The following is a 19,916-nucleotide window of genomic DNA, read 5'->3' as shown; positions in this document are numbered from 1 at the left end:
TTTTCTTTTCATAAAGAAGTTTTAAATCATTTCTGCATCTCGAAAAATTAAAATTATATTAGTGTGTCCTTACTTATGTTAGCAATATAAATGTCCAGCAGAACTTAGCACGTTTTGCATTAAATAAGCTTTTTTCTTTAATAAAAAATCAACTTTTCAAACAAAATAATGCTTATTTTTTCATACAGTCAAACCCCGTTATAGTGAGCATGGTTTATAGTGAACTCTCGGATATAGTGAACGAAAAGTTCGCTCCCGTGCCTTGCTATACACATATAATATTATTTTTTGTGGATATAGTGAACCAAAATAAGAGAGGAAATTGGATATTATGAACTTTTTACTGTCTTCGATTTTTTTTTTCCCCTTCATTTTTTGGTCTTTTTAAAATTTCTACATTAGATACATATACCGATTTTTAAAACCATCTATTGAGTGGAATCTAAAAATAAAGCATTTTTTCGTGTTAGCTTCTTCTATCTCAGTTTCCCATCACTACATTTTTTGTACACAAGAAGAAGAGTCATAAAAAATAAAAGTTAACGCATGTTTTGTTACTACATATTGTTTATTAATCATTTTTGAATTTTTTTTTTTTTTTTATGGGTCATTTATTTCAGTACTCAATAGTTCAAATAAAACTTTTATTGGTATTTTTTTTCTTAAAGTGTTTAAAAAATTAATAAATAAATTCAAATTTCATAAAAGATATTTTTAAAAAAATGTATTACGCTTGCACTGCATAATTATAAAAAGTTTCCAGAATTTTGAGCTTTCTTAAATTAGGTTAAAATCAGTTTTTATTTTTAAATTTTTGAATTGAGAATTAAATATAGAGTTTGTATTTAAATCGATTTTAAAAATTTTCAACTTTAAAAATTTTGTTTATCAAAATAAAGCTGAAGTAGAAATTAAGTAAAATTCTATCTTTACCCACACGTAAAAATGATAAATGAAATAAAACGAATAAAAGCTTCATAAATTGCACGTCATCTCCGTCAAGAGTAACAGATATTTTAAAGTAACAGTTGTTTTGATAACTGGTATTGAATTGTTGCAACACGATTGGTAAAGTATTTGTACAGGAGACATTGCCACCAGCCAATCAACGAATGCATCCGAGGTGGATTTAGCCTCGTGTCTTGGTTGACTGTTTTCGTTTGTGCTTATGCAATCACTATGCAAGAAGTTTTAAAATTAACTTGACAATTCAGGTAAGTTCCCTTATTTCATCCATTTTTTACATCATAACTTACATATTAATAGGTATTTGAGATCTATAACCTTTAATACAAAACGAGTTGTTATTTAAACGATTGTTTTGGTTGACAGCTGTCAAACGCCAAATTTTCTTAAAATTGTATTTTTGGCTACCATACCTACATTCTAAAAATAGTTGTTCGATGTTCTGAAACTTGTTTACTCTTGATTTCAATAAATTCTTCCATTAAAAAAAGTGTTTTCAGTTTTATTCTGTGTTTGTAGTAAACTAGATTTCTATGTTAGATTGTTCAGTACTTCTCATAAATATTAGTTAAATATAAAAATGTCGCTTTTATTGCTATTTACAAAGTATTAAGCATTATTTGTATGCATGTTTAAATTAAAGATTCTACAAATTATATGCTGTTTTTTCTTAAAAAAAATAAGCCTTAGTGTTCTTTTCAGTTATTCACAAGTAGGTATGATTGTTTAATCAGTATAGAAACTTATATTTTACTAAATATCATTTATAGCACAGTTACTTAATGCCTCATATACATCTTATTTAATTTTTGTCTTAATTATGTAATGATTGCAGCAATTATTTTCTTACAGTATGACTTCTAGTGCTGCCTGTCACTGCCCTATATATTTTAGAATTCTGCTTTATGATACGAAAGATCTAATTAAGAAATACCCGCTACAGTGTCATTCGATTATTTCTTGAATTTTAGGTAAGATCTATAATTATATTATGTACTATTAATCATAAAGTTTATGAATTGTCGCTCTACTTTTTGCCTCTGTGGCAGAATTTATTTGAGCTATCTGCGACTAAACTCTCTAGTACTAAAATCTTTCTGCGAGTTGTTTTTAATTCTAACAAACATAGATGCTACTAATTTAAAATAAAATATGCTGTGTTTACAAAAATAATAACTATAATTTTCTTAATTGAACATGTAATAGTTTTTTATTCTAATATTGTGCTTGATATTCCCACATTTTGTTGGGGAGAACACACATATTATTTACTTCTTTGCATTTTGTAAATAATGATCAAACTAAAAAAGTTTTTAAATATCATGAAATTCGTATTAGTTTTTGAAAAATAAAAAATCTATGACGAAATCACGTAAACTGAACTCCTCAAACTCTTGTTTTGTTTTAGTTTTTGTGTAATAAATAATATTGTATAAGAAATATTGAATTTAAAAACTATGGAGAAATGAATAGCAATAACTTCCAAAAAATCTGTAGAATTATTGTCTTAAAAAATAAATACTCCAATGCAGGATACGAATTTTCTATATTATTTAAAATATACCGAGATGTTTAAAAACCATGCGAAAATCAATATCAATAACTGCCAAAAATACAACCGAGACATTACATCAATTTACAATACTATCGGTGTAAATTGAGTGTGTCAAAAAGTAATTATCTAAATGTATGATTAAAATTTTACGTGCAAATTTCTGTAAAAAAGAAAATTTACATTTTTCCACCCTCTGTAATTGAACCAAAAAATCTCTATCTTTTTATCACTGCTAATATAATCAAGTGAAGAATTCTTTGTCAGAAACTAGTAATTTATTATTAACTAGTTTATTGTTAATGTATATAGTGCTTGGATAAAATTAAAAATTTTGTCATTTAAAAAAAAAAATTATTTTGAATTTTAGTCTAATGTGACCCGAAATGCTTTATCCTAGTTTTATATTAATATTGTTAGTATCTATAATAATAATAATATAATAAATTGTGAAATGTTTTATGGTTTCCTTTGTTAGACTTGTTTGAAGCCCAGACTATTTGAGGATATTATTTATGCATTTTTATTATATTCTTGATTATAAGATTAAGCAATAAATACATTTATAATTGGATGAAACTGTGTACAGTTTCGACAATGATTACGAGGAGCTACATAGCCTTTCCCTCAAGCCATGTCAATCTATCTCTCCATATCCTCCAAAGTCATGGGAAAGTCACGAATTTCAGTATTGAACAAAATTTGTTATGAAATGTCATGATTTTAACTAATTTTTAAAAATAATCATGGAAAGTAATGGATTTGAGGTCGCCGAAAAATCTAATTTTTAAAATGGAATTTATCCCCCCCCCCCCCCCCCCCCAATATCATGGTGTTCCAAACATCTGAATTTGTAACAAAATCCCCACTCACATTCATATTTTATTAAGATATAAAATGTTTTTATCGTATTCTTTAAAAATTGGGGTGTTCTTTCAAAAAATGAAGGAAAAAGCATAATTTCTAGAACAAATTATCTTTTAAACTTCTGTGATTTCAGAATTTTTGTCGTTATTTATTATTTTTATTTTCTCAATTTAAAATTTTAGCTTAAGCAAGCCAGTCATCGGTCAATTTTTTATATTCCGAAATGAGAACAGAAAAATTGGGAGTATTTCCTACCTTTCCTATGAACCAGAAAGGTATCTGTGAAATATAATTCTGCTGAAAAAAAGAAGAAAAAATATAATTTGCTTTTGTACTTGTTTATTTTATTGCTTCAACTCTAAAATTAAAATTATAAATATGAAGGTGCAGAGTATAACAATTTTGGTTATGCCTATCATTTAGACCATGACAATTATATTTATGCATATTGGGGGTAGTGAAGTTCATGTATCAAATACTTCTTTTCCTAAAAAAAAATCACGTATGCTTGAAAAAAAATTTCATTAAGAAAATTTACTTTAAATATATCCATACAAAAGATGTGCTAGAAGTTCCCTAATTGAAGAATAGAAAAATAAACTTTAACCATTCTAATAATTTATGCCCTTATTTCAGTGGGGGGGGGGAGTTTAAATGAAAATCGAACAAAATGTTCCTTTATATTAAGGCGATATAAACATTCCATTAAACAAATTAGAATATAAAATATTTTTTTATAAAAATTACTTTTTTTTCTACTGCGCAAAAACTAAATATCTACTTAAATTAAATATTTATACATTAGATAAATGAATATATTTGTATAGTACTGTACTTTATTGTTTTAATTTTACTATTAGAAATTATCCTAGATTTTAACCAGTTTTTGAAGATAAAAAAAACCCCAATCCTCTTAAATGCCGAATCTCAGTACTAAATTCTGTGTTTCCTTGTCCATAATAGACTAAAATACAATTTAAAATACATTGATACTTCGCGTAATTTATTATGTGCGTGATTGACCTTGGAATCATCTTGTTAATGAATTTTATCTTTAAAAAGTTTGACCTTTTTTTTATGAATTGTTTGGTAAAAATAAAAATGTGTTGATTACGTCTTTACTAAAGGCATGTGTTGATTATGTCTAGACTAAGCAACCGTAATTCTTAATAAATTATAACACAAATTTAAGATAAATAAATATTTTACCTAATAACCTAATCTATTATTTTGATATTTATTCTTTGAATGATTGGCAAAGGACATTATCTTACGATGTTGATAAATTTATTTTTATGTAATTTGACTGGATGCATTCTTTTTTGTAATGCGTAATCTTAAAAATATGTTTTAAAGCATAAGATTATGGATTCTTATAGTGTCAACTGACAATCCACAATTTGAATTTTATGGTTAAAAATAGACTCTTTGGATAATGAAACAAATCTGATTGAAATATATGGTAAAATGTCTCTTTAATAGTTTTAGATTATGGATTCTTTTGTTGGCTTATTTGATCCAGAGTGTCAAGATGAAACTCTTGTAACATCAATTCCTGAGTATTTGCCACCAGAAGCTGCTGATGGTAATGTAGAATACAAATTGAAGCTTCTAAATCCTTCTAAAAGTCGATTTGAACATTTGGTTACACAGATGAAATGGCGGCTGAGGGAAGGTAAATAATTCTTTCATATTTTACCCTCTGCGTTCGGCTCTCTCAATTTGAGCGGGGTGTCAGTTTCATCCCAGACAAAGGGTCACGTGAATATCTCAGGCAAAGAATTCCCCCCACCCCGTGCTTCAATACTGATCCTGCTATTTCCCCATGTAGGTTTAAAAAAGCATCGTTTGGTGCTTATTTTCGTTGCTAGATGCACTGGAGCAGTGTTCCCTGCCCTTTTTATCACCGCGGACCAGTCAACGATTGATAATTTTACCACATTTTTATTATAGATTATTTTGATTTATTAATTTTTATTTATTTATTAATTTAATTTAATTAATTAATTTAAATTAATGCCTTCAAAGTAAAATACAGTTACATCAAAAAATAAATATAAAGTGATTTAACATTTTAACTTACTAGAATGTTAAATCAATGAGAACCCTGAGCTTGTTTCTTTGCAATGAGACGGTTCCATCTGGGGGTAATCGGAGACAATGATACATTACAAGCATTAAAAAAAATTATGTCACTACCTCCGGGGGCCCCTATTTTTTAAATAAATAAAATTTTAATGGAACACAGATATTTTTACTTAGGAGTATAAACCTAGGAATTTAAATTCAGTTTTAATGAAATGTGCTGCCCTGTGCCATTTGATCCGCGGACCGGTTGTATGGTTGGGGAACACTGCACTAGAGGGTTCAGGATTTTTTTTCCCTATGTATTTGTTTTTCTTTCGTGCAATAAGCATTTATAAAAGATAAGAATTTGCAGAGTGTCAGCAACATTATATGGGAGAATAACAAACTAAAATATCTTGATTTTGAAGATAGTTATTAGGATTATTCCATAAATCTGGGCTTTTATTTTATTTTTTCAAATTTATTACGAAATTTTTGTCAAGTTTTTCGAGACAAAATATTTAAAAATTATATTCATCTGAAAACAGAAATATCGCATGAATTTTTCCACTTATAAACTCCACCTGCTGAAATAGCTGGTGCTGCATTATATATTCTTTGAAAACGTAAAAGCTAATAAAATTCTTGTATTATTTGAAAACAACTGATGAAGATATAAATTGTAACGTATGTAGATAAAGAAAATATGAAGAATTCTCCCTGTATTTCAGGACTGGAAAGTATAAAAACTGAACCGTTCGCAGAAGGTTAATAAATGTTTTATAGATGTATTTTTGTTAGGATTGGCTTAAATTTAAAGAGGTTATCTTGTAACCTCTATAGTAGCTTTTCCAAACTTTCGGCTTTGCAGCATCACGATTTTCCTCTTTAGAAAGTAGTGTGCAGTGAAATTTCTGTAAAATTTTGTGCAAAGATTTAAATTGTGGAGCATTAAGAAGCAATTTTGTGATAGTTGTATTATTTTTTGGATGTATACCAAGATTGTGTTATATTTTATAAAATGATTAATAATACGATGTAATAATGTCGATAATTAATAATACCATTTTGAGGAAGCATCGCATATGTCAATAAGAGTTGAGCAATTCTTTTACGACTCTCTAAAACAGATAAGTGTTTTTGAGTTGTAGTCATGGTGTCAAAATAGAGTAAAGTTTCTGTTATTTACAGGGTTGCCAGTTCACAGGAAAAACCTGGAAAATACAGGGAATTTAAAAATCACCTAAAATAAGAAGGAGAATGCAGGGAATTTTGATTTTTTTTCTTTACAAATTGGAAAAATACAGAGAATTTTGTTTCTTACTTTTGTCTTTTAAAAAATGGTGACCACTCAAAGCATAATCTATGGGATATTTAACCATTATATTTCAGCTATACTAAAGTATTTCATTTACTACATCATTATTTAAGTATGTTCGGCTGTTTTTCCAGCAATTATAACTAATAAATATAGTTACCACAATATAGCTCACACAAGAGCACAGTAATTGTTGTTTCCTCTTAATATATTCATTATGTATAATATGTACAGGGAATTTTTTTTTTCTCCAGATTTGAGTGGCAACCCTGATTTAGTTATAAATAAAATAAATATATATTTTTTATATCATAACTGCAGGAAAGATATTCACTTAAAAGTGTAACCAAAGTAATTTCTCCAGTTTTTGTAGTTCTATTTGAATTTATAAATGATTAAATATATATTTTAAGTTTTTCAAAGTAAATGTGAACATTCATTTTTAAGTTAGGGCAGTTCTTTAATTGCAAACTAAGTTTTCTAATTTTTTTTTACTAACTTTTTCCAAAAATATATTGCATTTCTACTAATAAGTGATTAAGAAGAGCTGTTTCATTATTTTTTGAAATTTTCTCTTTTACTAAATTCTTAAAATTTGTAAATTATTTTTGTTCTGAACTACATATCCTCTGTCCTCAGGTCAAGGTGAGGCTATTTACACCATCGGTGTTTCTGACAGTGGCAAATTAATAGGTTTAGATGACCGAGAAATGAAAGAATCTCTTCACACATTGTATCGAATGGCTGAAAAGCTTGGGGCTGACATTACAAGTCTAGGGGAACGTTGCATAGCTGATAATTTAAATGCAGAAACAAGAAGAGTAGCTGAGGTATAATGATGTTCTTTATTGTTTTTCAAATTTAATACAATCAGACCTCTGTTTAACCAAGTCGCTAAATCCTGATAAAAAAGTTCGTTGTATGGAAAATTTGTTAAATAAAAAATCACCATTTTAAATACTTGAACAACCCAAAACAGGTTTTATATTCAGGAACACTAGTCATAATTAAATTGGCAATTAATACACCTTTATCTTTTAAATTATTATCTACTATCGAAATTGTTTCAAATGATTTTAACATTTTATCATATGAAGGTTTGTTGATTTCTTCATCTTCTTTGTCTTCACAATTTATTGCTGTATTGTTTTTATTTAAATACTGTCCAAAATATCTGATTCAGTTAGTAATGTTTCTGTGGTTGCAGCTTCAATAAATCATTAATGAGTATAGCATCACTAATTTGTGGTTCTCTCTTAGCTGTACCCATATTTTTTTAAGTTCTTCTAAAGAAATGTCATCTTCTTCCTCCACATTTTCCTAATTCTCCGCTCTGACTAATGTTCCAGCTTTAGCAAAACTTATGGATAGTACGATCTGTAACATCATAGTTCCATGCTCTAGAAATTTCTGTTTAAATTTATTTTCCATGGATTCCTGTATGAAATGCAAACAAAAAGGGAAAGGGATTTTGCTGCTTTTTATAAAAGGTTTTAAATTGCTGCGAAAATTAATTGAAGGTCATTTCCCCCATAAAAGACGTTGATAAATTTGAAATGTTCCGAAATATTTTCGGAAATAAGGAAAGTATATTTTTTACTCAACCTATTTTTTTGATTTTATTGAATTTAGCGTAAGAAAATACAAAACTAACAATACCTCACTTGTCTAGATAGTAATGTCAGGCTTGTAAATCATTAAACTGAAATCATAAACTGTGTAAAAATTATACTTCTTATCCATGTTTACAGTTTCTTACTTAGATATTTAAAATGGCATTTTTAATTTTTTGAAACTTTTGATTGAGCCATTAAATTTATAGATTTTGTAATATCCGACCGATGTAAAGTTCTGTAATTAAGTATTTTTTATTGGCAGGGTTCAATTCTGTGACAATTATTAGCTATGAAAATCAACTAATTGAATTTATGCTTCAGAAAATGACTTATTATGGCTTTTTTTTTTTTTTTTTTTTTTTTTTTTTGAAAATTTGACTTTTGATAAAACATTTTGTGATACATGTAGTTAAAGTAATATTAGAGCTAAACGTTCTAAAGTCATTAAACCTAACTGATATTAACCCCTTTCCAGAGTTAGTGATGCCTGAACTGACTTTGGGCAGGAGAAAAATTAGCGTTTCTATTTTGTAAAGCCCAAGCTGAGTTCGTTTCTACTTTAGGATACTTAATTCACTATTTTCCTAATAGATGGCAATAGTGGTCCTAGTTTTTCACCGATTACGACTTCAGTCGCGAGGTAAAATGTGGGTCAAGGGAGGAAAAAGATTTGTAAAAAATTTATGTAATTAAAATCATATTGTTGTGTTTTTATATTATATTATACTAGTTATATTATATTTAGCTTGAAACTTTTGTTTAATGTGCTGTAATTAAATAAGATGTGTGTGTAATCCATTACTTTTTTATGCGTATGTAAAAATTATAAATACTGAAGTCATTGCATTTGAAATTTTATTTTCGTAATAAAAAACCATTTTCTAACTTTTATAATAAAACAGTAGGGAACCGATTATCCGGAACGATCGGGACCATCGCTATTCCGGATAACTGATTTTTCCGGTTTTCTGAATCTCTACAAAAAGCCGTTTTTTTTTATTGTTAAACCCAACTAAAAAAAATTTTTTTTTTGGAAATAATTTTAAAAAGAAGAAAAAACGATGAAGTAATACACTAATGATTATTACTAAAAAGATGGTAAGGTAAGCATCTTTCAAAAAAGAACGAAAAATCCTAAAATCTCATGAGGAAAAAAAAAATTTTTTTTTTTTTGTTAAATGGCGGGAAAACTAATTGAATTTCGTTCCGGTTTTTTGGTTTCCGGTTTTCTGATTTCCAGATAACGGGTTCTGTACTGTATAAAGAACAAAATTAAACAGTCCAAAAAAAATTTTAATTTTGGTCCATTTTTCTGAAATGTATGCCACTGTTAACAGTTGGGTTAATGAATAATTTACTGATTTACTTATAAATAATGTTCTGAATTGCAGTTTTTGATCCGAAAAATACCAGAAGACCAGCAGTCAATCGAGCTCCGAGTGGCCGTACTGGGCAGTTCTGATGTGGGTAAAAGTACTCTGCTTGGTGTTCTTACTCAAGGAGAAATGGATAATGGTCATGGGAGTGCCAGGCTCAACTTATTTCGACATTTACACGAAATACAAAGTGGACGAACTAGTAGTATTAGTCATGAAATTCTTGGCTTTGATTCTCAGGGTATTGCTATGACTTACAGCACTTGTAGGACAGCAGAGGAAATATGTGATAGCTCTAAGAAACTGATTACGTTTATTGATTTAGCTGGACACAGAAAATATCTGAAAACGACAGTGTTTGGTTTGACGGGTAAGATTTGTATTCACTGCAATTCCATTGTAACAGTTACAAAATAAAGATGGCATTAATTTGTCGAAAATGCCAGTTCACTACGATTCTATAGTAAATCTACGTCATTTAAGGATATATATTTTTTCAGATATTTCTGTGTGATTTTTCATTCCAGATATTTGTAATAGGATGTTGTGGTTAGCAAATTTATTATTTAAGTTATCATTGATTCTCGATGATTCCATTTCAAATCCACACTAAATTCCAATCGCTTTATTGGCAGTTATCACAGTTACTAATAGTGTTTTTTCAGCTATTCTAACATCGTTTTTTAATTCCTAATATTTTTATGATAAAGTTAAGATTTTTTTTAAATGTGATGCAAATTTTTGTGAAATATAATGCTCCTCTTTGTGATTGATTTTCTCTCTTTCTAGAGGAATATAATGCCCTTTTTAAAATCTAGAATAAAACCTGCCTTACTTTCAAATACATAGTTCATTTTATAATATTAATCTGTCCATTAATAATATTTGTTTTTACTCTGATTCATTATTTATTTTAAATGATAATATATTTTTTTATTTTATAAAATTCAATATTAAAAATCATCTGCTCAATACAGGCAGAAAATCTTGAACCTACAGGGAATTTAATAATGTCTTCTCTTTGGATTCTCTGTAAAAAAAATTAAGAAAAAATTTCTTGCAGCAGATTAACACCTAGGAAGAAAAATTAATTTTTACTGTATTTTTGTGACATGTATGAAATCTAATATTTCAGATTATTTTTATTAAATAGGATTGTGTTTTCAAAATAATGAAAATAACCCAATCAAAAAGTTTGGTTTTATTTTATGTACTCAAAACGGTTGCATATCTGAAAAGGATAAATTTATTGCTATTATAATCTAAATCCTTATAGTAAAATGAAGTATTTTTTCTTTTTTAAAGACAAAATAAATAATTTTATTTTATCAAGCCTATTACAAAAATGTAGGAGTCATCTCTTACAAATGATAATTTTTAGTTGTGAAATTCATTCAGCATATATAGCTTTTAATATAGCATGCCTGCCAAGTTTCCTGTTTTTTATCGAAGACTTCTCTATTTAATGACTGTCTCATGTTTACCTGTATATTCTCAAATTTCTCCGTATTCGTAGAAGAAATTTGGTGATAAAATATCCACTGATAGCTAAAATACTTTGCTTATTCCTCAACAGATGGTGCTATTGCTAGTACTGTAGTGTGTTTAGTGTTAATAGTTTAAGTCTAGCTGTGATGACTCAGGGGATGGAGTGTTTGCCTTCCAATGAGATGAACCGAGTTCAAATCCCAGCTTTGACTGGTCAATACTAATTCTGCAATAATGCAAGTGCGAGTTAGTTCCATCAAAAATCCTCAGTGAAGGCGAATTTCTCTCAATGCTTGATCCAGGAGCTCCCTTGTCTTCTGGAGTGGGTTCAAAATTCCAATGCTACAGAGTTGAACATTAGCAATCCTAAACCCGAAATTAGGTCGGCTGTTCAACTGCGGTTATTAAATAAAATAGTTTAAGTAATTATAAATAATGGTTTTAAAAAAACTTTCTTTAAATTAAGATTTATATACATATTTTTTTACTTCGCTAAATGTGAGGGCTTATATTATTTCCAATTTTGAATTTCTCTTTTTGACTTATATAATATGCATGATGTATCAAAACTTTACTTGTAGCCTAAAAAATGTCGCTAGTAAGATCTCCGTCAATTTATTTTTCCAATGTTGGCAGATATGATATAAATAAATCATACATGATATATGATAAATGAATATAGTATTGATTTCACTGAAATGTTTTGTCATATTAAAGTTGTTGTGATATTTTTAGGTCATTCTCCCCATTTTGCTGTGTTAGTAGTGAGTGCAGTGGGTGAGATGGGTATCGCTAGTGAACATCTTGGTCTAGCTACTGTTGTTGGTATTCCCATTGTTGTAGTAATTAACAAGATAGATTTAGCCAATGGTATTTGCCTGAGACGCACACTCTCACAACTCGAATCATTATTGCAAATGCCAGGCTATAAGAAGGTAACTCTATATCATAATTTTTATTAATCTTATTATTAAAATTATTATCATAATTTTTATAAACTGTATGCCCAAAAAGTGTGGTTATACACAATTGCACATTGGATCAAAATTCAAAAGATATTTTTGTGAAATGCACATTATACAAGTGAAGACGCATATTAAACTATTTTTGATTTAAAAACTACCAAAAATTATAAATTTTCAAAAAATACTTAATTCTGGTTCAGTGGAAAATCTGATATTTGGCATTTTTCATTCATTCTGTTAATTTATTTTTAAGCTCTATTTAATAATAAATTATTTATTTTGTGTGGCTTTGGTGTAATTAGTATTTGTTGTGGACGACATTTGATGTTAATACAGTTTTATTCAAATATTAATTCATTCATTAAATAGAGATGAGCTGAAAACGAAATGGAATTTTTTGATGAGTTAAGCGTTAGTCATTGTTTTAAATTTTACTGTAAGCGATTCACTTTTTTACATATTTTAAAAATAAGATCGGTGATAATTTCCAACTTAAAGCTTTATTTGAATGGGGGGGGGAATAGAAAAATTTTCAATTTTTTTTTAATTTTTATTCTACTTTAATTATTTTTTCCTATTAATTACTTTTCATGCATACTCAAGCCATTATTTAATATTTTATATCATTGTTACATTGTTTACAGTTTCTGGTTCTACTCTATTTAAATTTATACTTTAAGTGATTAACTCATTCGTTTTGTCGTCATTAACATGGTGCATAGCGTTTTTAAAAAGTGCTTGAAGGGGCTCATTTTCGGTTTTTGTTTTTAAAAGCCCTTAAAGGGGGTTTTTTCAGTTTCTTTTTTTTTCCAAAAATGTGCTTAATTTTCCCTTTTTAGAAATGAGATATTTTTTTCTTTTTCTTTACCATGTCAATTTTTGCCACGCATTTTCCAAAAGCGTGATTTTTGCATTGTTCTATTAACATTTTCACAATTCATTCGACCACAATCCACTTCGGCTTACCGTCGGTCCGTAGTGTATGAAAGCGCCATGCCATTCATGTTACATGTTTGATGAAATATTTGCGAGTCCGCGTGTAAATCTACAGAGATGGGTTTGGTGAGATTTTTACACTCCCATGTGCAACTCTGCTGTAATTTGCAAGATATTCTCCATTTCAGGCTTTATCTTCCACCCTTTGAAATCGAACTGAAAAATCTCTTGATCTTTTTATGGTAGCTATTATAACCAAGAAAAAGATTCTTTGTCTGAAACTACTTATTTTATCATGATCATATAAAGTCTTTGAATATTATTTTGCATTTTATTAATGTATATAATGCTTAAAAATATTTTTTGAGAGCTTAAAAAGTGCTTATTTCTTGTTGAAAGATTTGGCTATGCTCCTTGATTAGTAATCAACCATTCATATTAAAGATGTTGATTTATATAATAATGTAACACATGTGTCTTTAGGTATCTTTTCAAGTGAGAAATGAAGATGATGCCCTGACTGCTGCCAGTTCTTTTGCCTCAAATAAAATTACGCCCATCTTTTTAGTTTCTTGCGTCACTGGTGAAGGTTTAGATCTGTTATATAACTTCTTAAATGTTCTGCCTCCTACAATCAACCAAAAAGAGCGGGAACATCTCATACAAAAGCCAGTTGAATTTCAGGTAACTCTTGCTTTGAATATCACTAGTTATATTTTGTGTCATGTTTTTTTTTTTAAAAAATTCCATGAGAATATATTTGTTAAATATATATATTGTAGTGTGTCTACCAGTACAAAGATGTAATTCTAATTAACTAGTATATAAGACTTGATTCTATGATGGGGTACCTTTTTGATAGATGAAAATTACATTGTCAACATCAACTCTCCCCACATGTATATATGTTTATTTAGCTGTTTAAACAGATAATTAAAAAGAAAATTTTTGCCTATTTTTCCTGAAACTATATTTGTTTATATTTATTGATAACATATTTTTATTTCATTATGTAATATGGCTTATAATTTCGATTTTCATTCATTTATGAAAATTTTAATTTTCAATACTCAATAATTAACCAAAATCAAATAATCCCCCTTGATTCCCTATGTACACTTTTTTCCTGCTAAAATTTTAGGTATTTTCATTATGTTGCTGCCATAACGCCTGTAATATATGGATTATTAATAAACTTTATTATTATATTCTTTATTTATAAAAGCTTTCACTTGCTAGTTTTTTATCAGTGTTAGTAAAAGTAATTATTACGTATTTAATATGTTTATTTTTTTGTATATTAATGTATTGTGCGAGCTTAGTCCGGAAAAATAAATCCGTGGGTAATGGAATTTTGAAGTAAAAAATGTGTCAAAGCTCTATGACTGATGTGATTCTAATTAATAGACTTAATTACATTGAGTATCTGCATCATTTAAGATTCTTTATCATTCAAATGTAAAATATTGCTTCTATCTATGTATAATGTCCGTTGTTTGTTGAATAAAGCAAAAATGTATTTTGGAATTTTGTTATTATTTTCCTGGAAAACATTGAAAAATTGGGGGGGGGGGGTTTCTGTTGCTTGTTGAATAAAGCAAAAATGTGTTTTGGTTTTTATTTTTCTGGAAAACATAACAAGAATCGGGGAATTTTATTTCTGTATTTTAATGGAAATGTTTACAGAATTTATAATTTCTTGCATTATATTTTAGGTTGATGAAACTTTCCACGTCCCAGAAGTGGGAACTGTTGTCTCAGGTCTCCTCACCAGTGGTGTGGTTCGAGAAGGGGATAACTTACTTGTGGGTCCCTCAGACAGTGGAAAGTTTTACCCTGCAAGAGTGCAGTCCTTACATAGGCACAAAGTGCCAAGCAGAGTGGTTCGAGCTCTCGAAACAGCTACCTTAGCTCTATTCATCCAAACAAAGATGATCCTACGTAAAGGGATGGTTCTCATTAATGAGAAGGTCAAACCACCTGTTTGCTATTTCTTTCAGGCCAAGATACAAGTGCTCTTCCACACCACCAATATATGCACCGGTTTCCAGGCATCCGTTCACATCGGTAACATCCGCCAAACTGCAACCATTTTAGGCATTATGGGAAGATCTAGTCTTTCAGTCAATGATACAGCATCGGTTATGTTTAAATTTATACAACGTCCAGAATGTGTCCACCCTGGATCGAAAATTCTCCTCAGAGTTGGCCAAACCAAAGCCATTGGCCGAGTCACCCAAGTCTTTCTCTTAGAAGATAACTCACCTCTCAAAATATCTCCCATTCATCATTAACTTACGGGTTTTTAAATTTGTTCAGTAACACATTTTCAGTTAGACCTGTTTGTTATTAAATTATAGTGTGAAAATAGCTGCATTATAATATTTTTCAGTGTTTAAATTCTAAGACAATTAATTTACATTGTTTTTTATCTATACAGAAAATATTTACCCCCCTAGTCAACTTAGATATTAAATAGAATATGTCGGTCTGTAGGTGGCCTATATTATATTATGGTTTAATTTTTTTTTCACTGAAAGTTTAATATCAAAAATAAATTGACTTGGTTAATAATGTGTTGGTTTTAACAGAAAATTGTGCTTTTTGATTGGCCAAGCCCACGGAAATTTGACCATTTTTAAGTTATTTAATACTTTTACTTTATTTTATTTGTTTAAAAAAAATAAATGGCGGATATATACATTTTTTGGCAACTTTTTGCTTGTGCCCAACTAACCTAGAAATTAATGTTATGTTGATGCCAAAAAATTGCAAGGCGAAGTATCAGCTATTTAGTTTATTTTAATATGTAATTTTACAATGTTCCTCGTGAATACATTTGAAAAGTGTTGAATGTATAAATGAAAGGTTGATTTTAACTGAAAATGTTTGGAGGGGGAAATAAATATGGACTTCAATGTCGTAAAATAGGTATTAACTGGTAAGTTTATTTCAGTATGTAATTAACATAATGAATTACATATTGAATGGATTGATAAGTTGGTTTTGATAAATGCCACATAACTAAATATCTTATGTTACTGTAAAATACGTACTAACCATTTAGTTTATTATAATATGTATTACTGAAAGTAATTTAATGTACTATATACATTAAATTACTTTTAGTATTATAAGACTAGTACAAAAATAACATTTTACTTTGTTTCTTATGAAAAGTTAATTTTAATTATTTTTTGATTTGTTTAAAATGATAATATTTTTATCCTCAATTTTATCTGTTCATTTTAGTTTCTATACTCATATATTTCTGAGGATATTGTAAATTTAATACTTTGAAATAAGTTTTTTGCCACATTTCAAAAAAATTCTGTTTCTATGTTATTGTTTCTTGATGTTTTACAAATGTCTTAGTTATGCATACTGCATAATATAGAAAGATATTTATTCTTATTTCTACATATATGTATCAGAATATCTAGAGCATAAAAATATGGAAATTGAGCATGAAAATAGCTTTTTTTTTTATTCTCAATTACATTTTTTTAAATGAAACATAATTTATTGTATGTGTTTCATTATTAGAATGATTAATAGAAATTAAAGGAACTATTATGAAACAATAATTAAGTACATTTTTCTTTTTGGTTTAGTTTGTAAATTTGTTTTAGCTACAATAAAGTAATAAGCCTTTTTTTTAAAAAAAAAAAATTATTTAGTATTTTTTTTACCTGTGCATTCTCCAAAATATTGGTAAACTCACTAAATGTCGATAAATATATTAAAAAATTTTATCACATTTTCGAAACTCAATTTCTATATTTTTTTAATGCCTGATCATTGTTTTTAAGCATTTTAGTTATTGTTTATTAAGCAATAATAATTAATAGTATGTAAACTTAATTTTCAGTAGAATAATGCAATTATTGATAAAATTTGAGTATGTGGTTTTGAAACAATTTCATTTTTAACTCTTATATGATCCATGAACTATATGGGAGATTTAGCTTTTTATTTTTAAGTAAAAATGAAACCTGTGATTATCAAGAGTTTACTCTTTTTAAAAACTGATAACAATATGCACAAAGTTGTTTTCATTTCAAGATTTTTATTTTATGAATGCTTGTTATTATATTTAAATTTTATTTATTGTCATCTTGGAGTTTCATGACTTAGTTTATCCTCATCCATTTTGAATTGAGAACATTGCTATGATGCATTTGCTTCAATTCATTTTAAAGCATTAATTTTATTGTATGGAGCAATATTTGGAATGTAGCATTTTTCACAGTGTTTTAAAACAAGTTACTTTTTTTAAAAAAATTTAATATTAATAATGTTCTTAAAATAATTTTCAGAATATAAAATATTCATAATATATCCACATTTATTAAAGAAAAATAACAAAATGCAATTTTGATGTAAAAAAATTATTGGTAAACAATTTTTTAATTGTTAAATTGAATTTCTCTGCGACCATTAATTTAGCCTTTCATGGAGACGTATTAAAGCAGCCTCACATTCAACCAATAATTAATAAGGAACTTTCATATGGATTTTTCATTTTTTGAGTTTGAAAGACTTCATTCATTTAACGCACTAATTTTCTTTAACTGAAATATCTTTAAAGCAAATATTGTGAAAGAATTAATTTCAGAATTGGGATTTTCATTCGGTTAAAAAAAACAAAAAAAAAAACTTATTTTTGCAAAGAAAGTTGTTTTTTTTTTTTATTTATTTAAATTTATTGGATGGCAAAATGTGTCAATTTTCATGTTTTTTAATTGAAAAATATGAAGAAAAAAAATTTCTGTTATCATTTTTCAAAACCAATAGATATTATTTTTATTATTAGAAATTTATCAGTTGATATGAAAACAGAATTCATTGCAACCTCAGAACTTTTTTTTTCGACAGCAGCCCTCTTTTGAAATAGGTTGTGCATCCCCCCCTTTTTTTTTTTTTTTTTTTTTCATTTATAAAAATATTGGGTTCCTTAATACAGCCCATCGACAATGTAAATTTACCATATGCTTTGGTTTGCAACTTTTTTCTCTTTAAAAGAAAAAACTATGTTCATGTACTAAGGTAAGTTGATATTAAAATTTAAAGTAATTGTTTGTTGTTAACACACACCTTCTCCTCTGCATCTTTTTTCCCTTACTAAACATCTCTAATGTGCCTTATTTAAGTTTCACGTAGGATAGACCCATTAATAGAATATTTACCAGTTACTGTGGTTACTAAACTTTTTCAATTTGTAGTGCCCTTTTAGGAATACGGTTTGTTCAAGGCGATGTATATTTTAAATCATAATGACTATTTCTTATACGTTTATTAATGAACAAATAACAATTCATTCATCAATATCCTGTTTATACAGTTAAACATACCTGTTTATATAGTGGACCTTCAAGGGCCTGAAATTTTGGTTCACTATAACCTGGAGTTCTCTATATTTTGGTTCACTATAACCGAGAGTTCTCTATATTTTGGTTCACTATAACCGAGAGTTCTCTATATTTTGGTTCACTATAACCGAGAGTTCTCTATATTTTGGTTCACTATAACCTGGAGTTCTCTATATTTTGGTTCACTATAACCGAGAGTTCTCTATATTTTGGTTCACTATAACCGAGAGTTCTCTATATTTTGGTTCACTATAACCGAGAGTTCTCTATATCTGTGCAGCAAACAGTTGTAATTAATCTTTCCAAACTCCTGCCTTTTATGACACATTATTTAAATAAATGAATAATAAAATGAAATACAAAAATGACTGAAAAATAAAACATTAGCAACAAAAATGTGTTAACTTTTATCTTTTATTACTCTTCGTCTTGCGTACCAAAAAAAAAAATTTAATATTTAGCTGATGAGCAGTCCTCCACATCACATATGGAAGCATTTCCCAACTCTCTGATAATTTTTCCTGTATTTATATTATTCCGCTTTTTAAGCCTGTTTACCTGAGCATTCGAGCGCATAAAATTAGTCTCAGCAAATTCATCTACATTGCTTTGAAGCATTTGTCCAGATACTGGAAGATGGCGGTTGAATGTTAAACCTATTCAATAATGAAGCAAACAAAAAAAAATGCTTATTGCTACATTCCATGCTATAGATGGTTTTACATTATTTCATTTTTGCTAATTATTGGCTTGATCACTTTTAGCACTATATGTAATACACTAAACTTGGATTTTCTCATAGTCTTGAAATATATTTCATTCTCAGACACATTTCAGACCAATATGCTTCATAACAATGTTAGATTTGGTAAATAATCAAATTAAAAAAAAATTCATTGATAAAACCTAGCTGTCCCTTATACTGCATCTTAGAACTATATTTGAACCTTTACTAAAAGAAGAATTAAAATTAAATCTGTCTGCTACATTTTTTTCCCTTCTAAAATCAGTTAACTACAAACGTTTACTATAATTTTTAATGTGTGTGAAGGTGCAAAAATGCTATCAAAATTGTTAAATATCTGTATAGAGTGAATGGGTAGTTTCAATGTTAATAACTTATTTAATGTAAATAAAATTGATTATTCAATCTATTAAAACCCTCTATAAAAATCTAGTTTTTATGTTATTTCATATGCGTCACATTTAGCTGAAAATGCTTTTACATTGAAAACTTTTAACACTTCAACTTTTACTGCCTTAATGTTTCTTTTTACTCAGCTCTGCTAAATCGATTAAGGCACCTGCTGATTTATGAGACGTTGTAAAAAAAATGTCATTGGATTTCAGTTATTGAATAAAGAATTATTTTTTTTGTGAAATTTTATTGTGT

The 19,916-nt window shown here is 28.1% G+C and overlaps 1 protein-coding gene across 2 annotated transcripts; it reads left to right on the top strand.

The window, feature by feature from the left end:
- The first annotated feature begins 1,053 nt into the window (after positions 1-1,053).
- Positions 1,054-17,443, top strand: LOC107452875 (GTP-binding protein 2). 2 transcript variants are annotated; one of them, XM_016069496.4, is made up of 8 exons: positions 1,054-1,214; positions 1,819-1,937; positions 4,868-5,060; positions 7,410-7,600; positions 9,778-10,132; positions 11,986-12,185; positions 13,635-13,835; positions 14,867-17,443. In XM_016069496.4, the coding sequence occupies exons 3-8, from the start codon at positions 4,877-4,879 to the stop codon at positions 15,443-15,445; spliced, it is 1,710 nt and encodes a 569-aa protein (XP_015924982.1). In that variant the 5' UTR covers positions 1,054-1,214; positions 1,819-1,937; positions 4,868-4,876; the 3' UTR covers positions 15,446-17,443. The 2 variants fall into 2 exon arrangements, with proteins under 2 accessions (XP_015924982.1, XP_071038968.1); XM_071182867.2 differs by lacking the exon at positions 1,054-1,214 and adding an exon at positions 1,460-1,678.
- The last annotated feature ends 2,473 nt before the right edge of the window (positions 17,444-19,916 follow it).

Source organism: Parasteatoda tepidariorum, chromosome 4, assembly GCF_982258835.1.
Source record: "Parasteatoda tepidariorum strain Cologne lab strain chromosome 4, Ptep-v5.0, whole genome shotgun sequence".
Classification (NCBI taxonomy): Eukaryota; Metazoa; Arthropoda; class Arachnida; order Araneae; family Theridiidae; genus Parasteatoda; species Parasteatoda tepidariorum.
The sequence above is the reverse complement of the archived record's forward strand: the minus strand, read 5'-3'. Positions and strand labels throughout refer to the sequence as shown.

Coding starts and splice junctions, on each gene's coding strand:
- LOC107452875 (XM_016069496.4), top strand. CDS start 4,877: ATGGATTCTTTTGTTGGCTTATTTGATCCAGAGTGTCAAGATGAAACT. Junction 10,133..11,985: donor GACAGTGTTTGGTTTGACGG/GTAAGATTTGTA, acceptor TGATATTTTTAG/GTCATTCTCCCCATTTTGCT. Junction 13,836..14,866: donor AAAAGCCAGTTGAATTTCAG/GTAACTCTTGCT, acceptor ATTATATTTTAG/GTTGATGAAACTTTCCACGT.